This window comes from Vipera berus (genome assembly GCF_964194415.1).
Source record: "Vipera berus genome assembly, chromosome: 1".
Classification (NCBI taxonomy): Eukaryota; Metazoa; Chordata; class Lepidosauria; order Squamata; family Viperidae; genus Vipera; species Vipera berus.
In genome coordinates, this window is record NC_138202.1 from 70,379,538 (window position 1) to 70,391,854 (window position 12,317).

The 12,317-nt window shown below is 39.9% G+C and overlaps 1 protein-coding gene across 1 annotated transcript in view; it reads right to left on the reverse strand.

The window, feature by feature from the left end:
- PSEN1 (presenilin 1) overlaps window positions 1-8,927 on the reverse strand; it is a 36,173-nt gene extending 27,246 nt beyond the window's left edge. The window contains exons 1-2 of the mRNA XM_081315901.1: window positions 8,866-8,927; window positions 4,025-4,135 (exon numbers count right to left, since the gene is read on the reverse strand). Coding sequence (XP_081172027.1) covers window positions 4,025-4,108 — 84 coding nt within the window. The 5' untranslated portion in view covers window positions 4,109-4,135; window positions 8,866-8,927. The remainder of the gene's footprint in view (window positions 1-4,024; window positions 4,136-8,865) is intronic.
- Window positions 8,928-12,317: the final 3,390 nt, after the last annotated feature.

Here is a 12,317-nt window from a genome sequence, read left to right on the forward strand (position 1 = left end):
AGGGCTTTCACACACCCCCAAGCAGCATTATTACAAAGTCAGCTTATTGCCCCCAACAATCTGGGTCCTCATTTTACCTACCTTGGAAGGATGGAAAGCTGAGTCAACCTTGAGCCTGGTGGGATGCGAACCTGCACTAATTGCAGGCAGCTGGTGTTATTTAACGCTCTGCGCAGGGAAAGCTTTAGAGTGAATTAGGAAAAGTGAAAAAGTGAATTAGGAAAATAGGGAACGGTTGCTGGAATTGGGTATGTGTAGCTTAACGAAGAGAAGGGTGAGGGGTGACATGATAGCAGTGTTCCAATATCTCAGGGGCTGCCACAAAAAAGAGGGAATCAAGCTATTCTCCAAAGCACCTGAAAGCAGGACAAGAAGCAATGGATGGAAACTAGTCAAGGAGAGAAGCAACCTAGAACTAAGGAGAAACTTCCTGACAGTTAGAACAATTAACCAGTGGAACAACCTGCCTCCAGAAGTGGTGAATGCTCCAACACTGGAAGTTTTTAAGAAGAGTCTGGACAGCCATTTGTCTGAAATGGTATAGGGTTTCCTGCCTTAGCAGGGGGTTGGACTAGATGACCTCCAAGGTCCCCTCCAACTACTACTACTACTTCTTCTTCTTCTTCTTCTTCTTATTATTATTATTATTATTATTATTATTATTATTATTATTATTATTATTATTATTATTAGTTTAATCCACTTGCACTGTTTTATGTTTACATGTTTGATGACAAACAGACTTATGTTTATAAGTGAGTTTTCCTACTAAGCACCTGCATGTCATAAGCATTTGAATTAAAATTACCATATTAAAATCAAATCTGATGTTTTTTAATTTTTATTTGGTGTGCGTTGGAAGAGGGGTAGTCTTATACGGCGAGTATAGCCCAAACCCTATAATTTAACAGGAAATGTAGGGGGTCGTCTTATACGCCGGAAAATACGGTAGTACTTCTTACATAATGTGTCTGTACCTTTTCAATCAACTGGAAGTAAAGGAGGCAGCACCAGCAGCACATTACAAGGCATTGCATATGGCTTCAAAATGGTAATATATTGACTTTAATATTACCACTGGTCTCTTGGTTCCTTATGACTCAAGAAATATGTTGGCTGAGGAATTCTGGGAGTTGAAGTCCACAAGTCATAAAAGGGCCATGTTTGAAGACCCCTGATCTAGGCAGATTTTTAAGAACTAAGCTTTGGGATGACACAAACTATCTGCTACGCAGAGTTACTCTGAGCCTCTCTCAAGCAAGACCGTGCCATAAAACAAAATACCGTGCAGAACGTATCAGAGCTACAATTTCCCCCCTGCTGCCCCCTGAAGTTTGAAACTCTAATGGCAGCACATCTAACAAGCAGCAGATTGTAGAGACTCATACTGTTTTGATATAGCATGACTTCATTTATTAAAGGAATCACAAATCCAGAATCTGTGTCATAATTGTATTACGTAGAAAACGAGACTTCCTAGGAAATAACTTTAAAAAGATCAAGTTAAAACCTGGTGTTCCAGGGGTGAGGGGGAGAAGTTGAGTCCTAAACTTTTCTGTGGCGTACCTAAAGCTCAGCAATCTCTACTCTCTTGCTTAACATCCACACGAGACTGTTGGGGGAGGTGATCCTTTATAGGGTCAGGTAACATCTATCGGTTTAGCCATCCAAACAAGGCTTTTGAGGTTTCTTTCCCGAAAGCTGTTGGGATATGGAGGAAGGGGCTCTGGATATGAAGGACAGGCTCAGACGAAACCCTAGTAAGGCCGAGTGGTTTTGTGTGCTTAGTCCTACTAGTTCTACATGAAAGTTGAACGGGTCTTTCTGAATTTAGAACTCCTCCTCAAAGAGCAAGTTAATGGTTGTGAAATGGAAAGTTTTTGTATAGGTTCAGCTAGTGGACCGGTTGGGCCCATTCCTGGCAGGACCTTCCTTATGGTCACTCGCGCCTTACCTTGCAGTTGGACTACTGCAACATGCTCTGCATGAAGCTGACCAGAAAGGCCATCCCCAAATTACAGCCGATCCAAAGTGCAGCTCAATGAGCGGTCATGGGCATGCTTCATTATTCCCATGTAGTACTCTTGCTACTGAGATGAACTGGAATCCAGGTGTATTTCAACATCCTGGATAGCACCTATAAAGCCCTATAAGGCAGGGGTCCCCAACCCCCGGTCTGTGGACTGGCACTGGGCTGCATGCCAGAAACTGGTCCTCTCAAACAAGCAAAGCCCCATCCGTAGGATGCAGGCAGTACATGAAGCCAAGCCCCCCTCCTCCCCCCCCCGCAGAAAAACCTCTCTCCACAGAACTGCTCCCTGGTGCTCAAAAGGTTGGGGACCTCTACTACAAGGCATGCAGCCTAGGTATTTCAGGAACTACCTATCTGCTGCCCTTGTTAGAATGCAGTATTGCAGGCTAACTTTGCTGACTGCCAGCAGTTTGGCAGTTCGAATCTCACTGCCTCAGCCTTCCAAGGTCAGTAAAATGAGGACCCAGATTGTTGGGGGTAATATGCTGACTCTGTAAACCGCTTAGAGAGGGCTGTAAAGCACAGTGAAGCGGTAGTCTAAGTGCTATTGCTGTAGTGACTGCCTATTCTATTTATTCTGACAGGGCTGGTGTTCTCTGTATCCTGTCAATTAAATCATGCCATCTAATGGGACCCTGGAGGTAGGCCTCCCCTGTTGCTGCACCTGCCCTATGGAACAGTCCCCTGCCCCTGAGCTCTGCATAGCTTCCAACCTTACACATTAGGCAATCTTTAAAAAAATATTTTGAATTTAGATTGTTTAGGAGGTCCATTTTAGTGGTTGGTGAAGGGAAGATCTGAAGCGTCTTTCATGATTTTTCTCCACATATTGTTTCACTTTGTCATATATTGTCTCTTTTTGTGTTGTATTATATTGTATTCCATTATTTTGGTTTTAGTTTGTGAAGCTGCCCACAGGCATTTGGGAGTTAAGTGGCCAAAAGAAATGTGAAAATCAAATTAAATAATCCTGTTTTCTCACATACATTTCCGTTATTACTATTATTGTTCTATTTCTACTGTCCAGCACATGCTCACAATAATCCTGTAAAAAGGGTTAGGCTAAAAGATGATGACTGGTCTAAGATCTCCCAGTGAACTTCATGGTTGAATGGATATTTATGCCTAGATCTCCTCAACAGTACTAGGCCTACAATCTAAGCTTACCATGTCACAAAGGGACCAGAGGAAAATCCACCTTCATTTAAAGTTTACACAGCAAAAAATACAAATAAATAAGGAGTAAATCCTGTTAAGGAACAAGGGACAGTCTGTACAGTGACATACTAAAACAGGTCATTTTTTTTAACATCCTCTTCCTCTTGCTGCTGTGGTGCTGACCACCAACAGCTGATTGGTGCACCAATAGCAATTACCTGGCTCCATACCTGCGGCCAACACTCTAGACCCATGATGGCGAACCTATGGCATGCGTGTGGGCACATGCACTGTCGCCTCAGTCCTAGGCCTTCAGCTGGGTTTTATAAAACCTTTTTGCTTTAGGCCTCTATCGCCATGTGCAAAAAAAAAAAAGGTTCAATCACTCAATCAATTTTAACTTCTCGCGGAAAAAAAAAGATCTCGCAAAGTTAGAATTGATTGATTAAACTTTTTAGTCCCACCCAGTCTGCCATTACCACTGCAGCCACGCCCACCCAATGGGCCACGCCCACCCAGCACCCAACAATACATAAATGGGTTTTGGGTTGCAGTTTGGGCACTCAGTCTCTAAAAGGTTCGCCATCACTGCTCTAGACAGCGTTCTCTTTGTCACCATACAATGCACCCATTATTACCTGCATCAGGGGCAGATTGCTCTCACACCTACCCTTGGTATCCCACTGATTCTGCAGGTCTACCATGTGTAATCTAGTTTCTATTTGGCATGTAATAAAATCATCTCTTACATATAGTTTCTATTTGGCATGTAATAAAATCATCTCTTACGTAGAGTTTCTATTTTGGCATGTAATAAAATCATCTCTTACGTACAGTATTGGTCAGCTGATTGTCAGAAGCGTTCTCTCTTAGTTGCCCACGTGGGACCTGGGAAAAGTGGGCTGATAGTTCTGCCATTGGGACTTTCTTCTTGAGTTACCGGAGCTGTAAAAAATTTTTTAAAAAGAAAGTTCTAAAAACCTACAATTTATTTGAACGAATTCAAGTGGAAAACTATCTTAGCAGCTCTTTCTAAATCAGTGTGAAGAAAAAGGAGTTTGGTACAGAGATTAAAGACACTTAAGTAAGTATGGTTGAGTGGTTTCACACTTAGCATGGATTTGTGATTGGCAAATCTGTTTCAGAACAAAGTTTGTCTAAACGTGAACTTTAACATCACTTACAAAATATCAGAACTAGCTGCAGAACTATAGAGCAGGGGTCTTCAACCATAAGACTTGTGGACTTCAACTCCCAGAATTCCTTTGCTGGCTGAGGAATTCTGGGACTTGAAAACCACAAGTCTTAAAGTTGCCAAGGTTGAGGACCCCTGCTATAGATGGATACTTATGTGAGATGAATTTAAAGTTAATAAAACACTCCTGACTATAAATCACAATTAGGCAGCAAAATGTTATGCATCAAATCAATATGATGCCAAAAACTGAATAGCATTGTAGCTCAGAATATGCATTCTTAAATAAACTTGTTGTCTACCCTTTGAAGGTTTCTCCTTTCACTCATTTCAACCAGAATAAAAAATTTATTTTCCACATTGGAAAGAAATTTCTCAGGCAGGCTAATCATAAATTCTGGCACCAGAAAGAAATTAAATATGATTGATACATATTAGAATATAAACATGTATATATACATGTATAATATTGTATCTACCTACTGCCACTGTATACTTTCTGCTGTATGGAAAGAAGACTGCAGTTTTACAAGTAATTTTGAAGAGGGATGGGATGACAATAAAGAGAACACAAATAAACAATTCCTGTAACGAATATTTGGAAGGCGATGAAAGAATAATCTAAAAGTAAAAGATGAAAATAATGTGAGTCAAGTTGGGTGAAGATGGACTGCTTAAGTTCTGGTTTTGAAGACTAAACTTAAAGGATATAATGAAGTGACACAATGATCTAGAGAGGAAAAAAGATTATCTGTAGCCAAGAGGTGTGGGCAATTGTTTTCAAGCCATGAGCAAAATATCTGCCCCTTATTCGGGGGTTATATACAGTAAGTCCAATAACACATTAAAGGAATAGGTAGTAAAATTGAAAATTCCATTTCCCCCCCTTGGGTTGGTACTAAGGAATATTAAAGACTAAATTGTTACCAGGAAATGCCCCACTACTTCCAGTTTATTATATATTTATTATGAACATATCACTATTGTTAAAAGTCAGGTATCCTGGTTTGTATCAATGGGGCTGTCTGGGGGCACACTGACGCTCTAGGCTGATATCCTCAATCGCAGCAGTTTACAAAGCAGAAACAGAAATCAAAACGATTTCAAAAATGCCATGACAAAGATGAGTGGAAAGTAGATCTGGAGGTCCTGCTAAATCTTAGTAATGTCTTCTGACTCACTATCTAACAACAGGAGCAACAATGTGATTTCTGAATCACGCTAAACAATTACTGAAATGATAAAGTGATAAGTAAAAATATACTGGTCAAAAAAATAAAGGGAACACTTAAACAACACAATGTACTGTATTTAATAGTAGGATGTCTTATCTTGTGTTCCCTTTATTTTTTTGAGCAGTATAAATTATTGCTGGGGAAAAAATCACCCCAGAGGGCACTGGCATAAATACTTTGTTATTCTTATAAGATGATGTTTTGACACTGTTTTAGCAACAGCAATAGCACTTACTTATATACCACTTCACAGTGCTTTGCAGCATATTGACCCCAACAAATTGGGTCATTTTACCGACCTCGGAAGGCTGAGTCAACCTTGAGCCAGTGAGATTTCGAACTGCCAAACTGCTGGCAGTCAGCAGAGTTAGCCTGCAATACTGCATTTTAATCCCTGCGCCACCACAGCTCAGTAATACAGTGATACAATCAGGAAAGTCAGTTGCTACAGTTTCTGATCTGATGACTACTTTGGTAAGTATAGCCAAAGTCTTTTATTCACAAAAATAAGCCAAGCTCCACCGAGAATACAATTCCAATAAAAAAATGTACAGGACTTATTGAATTGATTGCTATTTTGCATTTCAGTAAAAACAACTGAGACATTCAACAGTCTCTCTGTTTTCCTTCGACTCTGTATGGTCTGAACACAAGCGGAGCATATTTACTCAGATAGCGTTGCAAAACTCACAGAGGAATGAAAACATATAATTTCTATTTTAAGTTTTCCATATTTTGTCCATTAAGTTCCAAGAAAAAATTATCGAAAAACCAGAGGAATGCAACAGTGATAAATGGACAATGATTAAAAAAGTGTGTATTTGAGATGCCCCTATATGAGTTTTTTTGATGGTTTTTGGTATATTTATCAGATCTTCCTATCTAATCTACAGTTCTGATAAAGAAGTACAGGTAGTTCTCAACTTACGACTGCTCAAAGTTACAATGGCACTGAAAAAAGTGATTTGTGATTGTTTTTTCACATTTATGACCATTGCAGCAACCCTGTGGTCATATGATCAAAATTCAGGAGCTTGCCAACTGACTCATATTTATAATGGTTGTAATATCCTGGGGTCATGTGATCTTGTAACTTGACAAGTAAAATCAATGGGGAAGCTAAATTTACTTATTAACCGTGCCACTAATTTAATAACCGCAGTGATTCACTTAAGAACTTTGGCAAGAAAGGTCATAAAATGGGGAAAAATTCACTTAACAAATTTCTCACTTACCAACATAAATTTGGGGCTTAATTGTGGTTGTAAGTGGAGGACTATCTGTATGTCTGTCTCCATGTAGGTAGACAAGAACTAGAAACAGTAAAAAGACTGCATTACAAGGAAAAGACTGTTGAATCTTAAACAAAATAAGGATAGCTGCACTTTTTTTAAAAAAAACAAGAGGCTGGTGAATATTAGTAACTGATATCCCACCTAACTGCTTCCCTCTGTCCTTTTGCCATGCTTCTAGACCATATGAAGCCAGTTAATTGAGAAACTAGCATGCTATTCAAATTAAGATCTTGAGTAAAAATATGGTCGATTGCAGTAACTTCCTTTCCAAGCATCTTTCAGCCGTAATTTGGTTTTCCAGGGCTGATAAACACTTACCTTCCACAGAATGCTTTTGACCAGGGGTCTTCAAACTTGGCCCTTTTATGACTTGTGGACTTCAACTGCCAGAATTCCTCAGCCAGGCACACTGGCTGAGGAATTCTGGCAGTTGAAGTCCACAAGTCATAAAAGGGCCAAGTTTGAAGACCCCTGCTTTTGACCATGTAGTGCAATCACAGCATTTTTCTGTTTTATAAAGTAAGAAAAGGCACTCTGTGTTAAAGATATAAACAGCTGTTGCATTCGCACCCCTGGGGTTTCTGAAGCATCTTTACATGGAATCAAATCCAAAGCATCACACAGCTCCATTATTTCTTCCCCTTTTTCATATCTGTGCCAAGAGTTGAAATGAGAAAAAGGCTAAACCTTTCCACATCATCCACAGTGGCTCTAATCCTCATAATGTCATCAGCTTTTTCCTCCTAAAAAGCAGGACACGATAATCACAAGAAATCTGTTTTCAATATAAATGAAGCTAGCCGGTTTGGGGGGTTGTTTATCCATTAATTTATCTACCCATGGATATGGTATTGCTTAGCCACGCTATGTGAGTATGTCGTGTGCATTCTTATATTGCTTCCATCTCCACATTGTACTTGCCCATGTTTTATTAAATAAACTTCAATAAGCTGGTTATACAGAACACACTGAATCTAAACTAGTGGGACTGATATTATAGGAGATCTGATGCAATCTTTTTCAACAGGTGTACCTGTTTCAGAGTCGCGTTTAGAACCTTTGTTTTCATTGTTACAATAAATCCTCCTTTTATTTATTTATTTTATTTTATTACATTTATATACCGCCCTTTCCCGAAGGACTCAGGGCGGTTTACAGGGTAATTAAAAACCAAAATACAAAAGTTAAAAACAAGTTTAAAAAAAATTATTAATTTTCCAAATTTCGCGGTATTGTTTTCATTGTTCAATACTGTACACCTACTCTCTTCTTGTGTTCATCTTTAGGGGAGGTGTATATATTAAGATTACACCAACAGGAGACGTGAAGGCAAAAAAAGTTCAGGAACCCCTGCTTTAAATAAAGGATGAGAACTTACTCCGATCTAAGTAAGAGAAACAGAGCCAAGATCCTTATGAATGGGCCTCGGATCTTGGCTTGGAGCCAAAGGAACTGTATCCTTTTCACTTCCACGACGTGGGGACCACAGGCTTCTCACAAAACAAAGCAAACCCACCGGCTACAGCCCCCCCCACACCCCCCCACGAGATCGGCTCCAGCCAATGGGCTTCCGCTTTTAACGCAGGAAGATTTCGGTTAAGACCAGGGAGGCAATTTCAGTCCAAAGGCTCGCGCCTTTCTTCCCGCACGGCCCGATCTGGAGTCAAGCTCAGGCAACCCAGCCAGCCCCGCTCTCTCGCAGGCACTCCGATTCCTATCCAGAGTGGGGAAACGGAATCGCTACTCCAGGTTTACAAAGGTGTGCAAAAAGGGAGGCCACGGCTGCTTGTAAGGAAGTTTCGATAAGACCGAAGCTACTCTGCTTCTTGTAGTCAGGGGGCGGGTAGGGAAGAGACCTAAGGAAAGAGTCCCGAGGGACAAGACCTTCATCCCGCACAAGGTCCCTCGCCCTCTTCAAGATTTTCGCCCTCCCCGAAAGCCACCGTTTACCTTTCCGCCTCGGCGCCCAAATTGTCTTTCCTTCGGCCCGAACCACGGCAAATCCCCCCCCCTTCCCGTTTTCGCCCGCCGCTTCCGGCCCAGGCCTCGCCCCGCCTCCTCTGACTCCCGTAGGCGGGGCTTCTCGCACTCCCTTGTTTTCTTTGGCGAATCGAGCTTGTCCGTCAAAAGGACCGCCTCGCTCCTCGCGGCTGTGGACAACAGCAGCGGCAGCCGAGGAAGAAAGGGAGTTAGCGCGCATGCGTCGGAGGAGTTGCAGCTGCTGCTGCTTCTGTACAAGCGCGTCAACCCCCAGGCGTGCCGAGGAAGCCGGAAGGAGGCAGCTGGAGGTTAATTTTTATTTGACGCGAGTCCAGGTCGTTGAACCTAATTTGGTTGAGAACATGTGGATTTTTTTTTGCCAAGGAATTGCTTTTTCTTTGTTTTCCCAGGGAATGAAAGTATTGGATGGATGTGCCCACCAGGGTAAACTTTAACGTGATTTGTGTGCTGGTATGCCTTTGTAATTGAAGTTTGCAGACAGTAATTTGGTGCAGAAGTCTAATCATTCGGTTTTTTTAAAGGCTGCTTTATTTATAGACATTTCTCGAGGGTGATCATTGGTTGCTTCACGCTTTCATTGAGGTTCAAGCTATTTTAGGATTGCTTAGCTGAAAAAGGGGTAGTAGCCACCAAGAGTGCCCTCAACCGAGAAGAAATGAGCGCTCTTCATGCTCTTCAGTTTTGGACTACAGAATCCATCATTAAAGATCCTTTTCAATTGTAGGGTAAACTTCTGAGAGTATCAGGTGAATTATACTCTGTATCAACTTAAGATCTACTTACTTAACCGAGAGATGGGTTTAGATCTGAGCCTTCATTTGCTAGTTTGTATGGTTGTTTTGAAGTAGGGTGTAATATAAAACCATGCCGTGGATTCGGACTGTAGTAACGGCAGCTCCTCCCTCTCAGGAATTACACTAATAGAATTGATGACTGATGATTTTTTGTTTTGGAATAAACTCAGTCCTGAAACCATAACATCTCAGACAAATCTTGTTATAGTTAAAAAATTACACAGATATTTTCATTTAGACTAGGAAATGAAGAAAATAGGAACTAATCCCTTAAATCTAATTTTGGACATTACTTTGCCAAGTTCTCAGTGGCTGGGTTTGCACATTGCCCTACTAAGCCATCATAGTTTGGTTTAAATAAAAACCAAATTTTTGCTCAGCTTGTAATTATTTATACATCAGAATGGTTATTTTGATATATTGCATTAAATACAAGCATGTCATGTCTTAATGGAAAGTGTGAATCTACCGCTAGCCATTGAATTGGAATAAATCCCTATTTTCCTTGTGCTGTTAATCTGTACTTCAATATTTTGTCTAGATTTGTCACTCTTCCAAATAGCAATTGTCATGGGTTAAGTTACCATCCCTGTGAATTTTTGAGCCTAGGAAGATAGATTACTCCTTCAGCTTCGCCATCTATTTTCATTGGCAAGTAGGCACTGGTATTGTCCAGTAACTTTACCTTTTAAAATAAGTGTACCGTTATGTATATATGGGAGGGGGGAAGAAGCATGAGCTTATTTCCTAATTATCATCTATGGGGTTATGAAGAGTTACACACAATTTTATGAAAAAACAATTTTTAAAAAGGGGGGGGGAAGACTGCCATACTTTGTGATCAGACTTTAAGTTTCATTAATCAATGCAAGTATCAGTTACAACTAGTAACAACCAACCACTATAAGAAAATGCCTCCTCATAAGTTTGATTATAGCATTATATACTTAATTTTAATCATAAATTGAACCTTATCAGGAGTGATGTTGGTGAACCATTTAGAATCAACTTTAATCCTGTAGCATTACAACTTGCAATGTCTGAGCTTGATTTTTACCTACCGGTATTATTAAAAAAATGTATTGTGTCTTTATTGAATCAGTGAGTCAACATTCAATCCTTGTTGGGTTTTTTTTAAAGCTTTAGATGTAGTAATGGCACAATTTAGCAGCAGTGACTTCAAACTTTTTTTTACATCTGTAGATCAATCTTGCACATCAGGTTAGGGTTATTTTGATCTAGTTCTCTTTATAGAACTGCTTGAATTCAATGACACTTTTGTGCTGTCTTGTATAAACTGCTTAGTTCAGATTGTACATCATGTTCCATGCCATACATTTGTTTTGGGTTCCACTCATGAACTGGTACTCTGACTTCCTGTCGCAATTGCGCAAGACAGCAGTCCTTTTTCTCTCAGATTGCAAGTTGTCTGGGTCTTGAAGCTGCAAAGCAGTGTGCCATATTTCTCCCCATCATGCTTCATAGATGGGATGAGGTACTTTTCTTGGCAATATTTTGTTTTTGTATTTCAAATGAAAACATTTCTTGTCAATGCCAAATGATGTCCACTGTTGCTTTGTTGGTCCACAAGACATTGTTCTGATAGCTTGACATGGATGGAAATGTGTTTTTCAAAAATCATGTTTTCCTTCTTGTTATCCTCTGAAACATGAAGTTATCCTGTTATGCAGTATTTCCCTTCTGGTCGGATCATGAACACTGGTGTCAGGTAAAGCAATGTTAGAATTATTATGACTTTAAATACTGGAAAAAATAACAAGGGTATTCCATTTTCTCCATTTACTGTGGATTGCTGGAGGCCAAAACATTTAGCAACAGTTTTATAACTCTTTCCAGACCCCAACTTTTTCTGAGGTCCAGAAAGCTCTCTAGTTTGGGGCATAAGGTTACGTTGTGAATAGCAGACTCCGATGATGGCAAGATACGTAGTTTAAAACAAACTTTGGAGGACCCCTCAAACCTGTACTATAGTGCCATCTCATTGATTCCAACATTTAATTCAACACACTATCTTAAGAAAGCTCATATCCTAAGGCTTCATGAATTTTTTTTAGCCAACAAAGATAATGAATGTTGACTCAATAAAGACCTATTTATTCAAAGTTTGTTACAGATTTAGATGAAATTTTGATCAGATTGCATGTGATGGTACTGCGAAATTATGTTCTAAAAATTAATTCTAAAGAATTCACAAACCTTGTTTAATACCAGTATGTTGGGTACATGACTGAGTTTGAGTTTAGCAGCTAACTAGGGTCAAAGCCGATTAACTTAGATAAAAAAACCACAAAATAATAGGGGCATAAACTAGTGGGAAAAGGTAAAAAAACTTTCCAGATGGCATTACTTTTGGAGTGCTCCCATGACTGTGTCCAGTAGATATAGATCTTTTAAAAGATTAAAATTCATCTCAGTAGGATCAGTTTGCAGCTAACTTAGCTTGATCCAATACAGTGTTGGGGCTTGACAAATGGGCAAAATCTGAGATTATACTGCAACATGAGCATATCAACTAACCAGTTATATTATCTTCTTCCCATACTGAAATAGAAGCATTGGTATTATCTGAAAACCTGAGTAATCAAA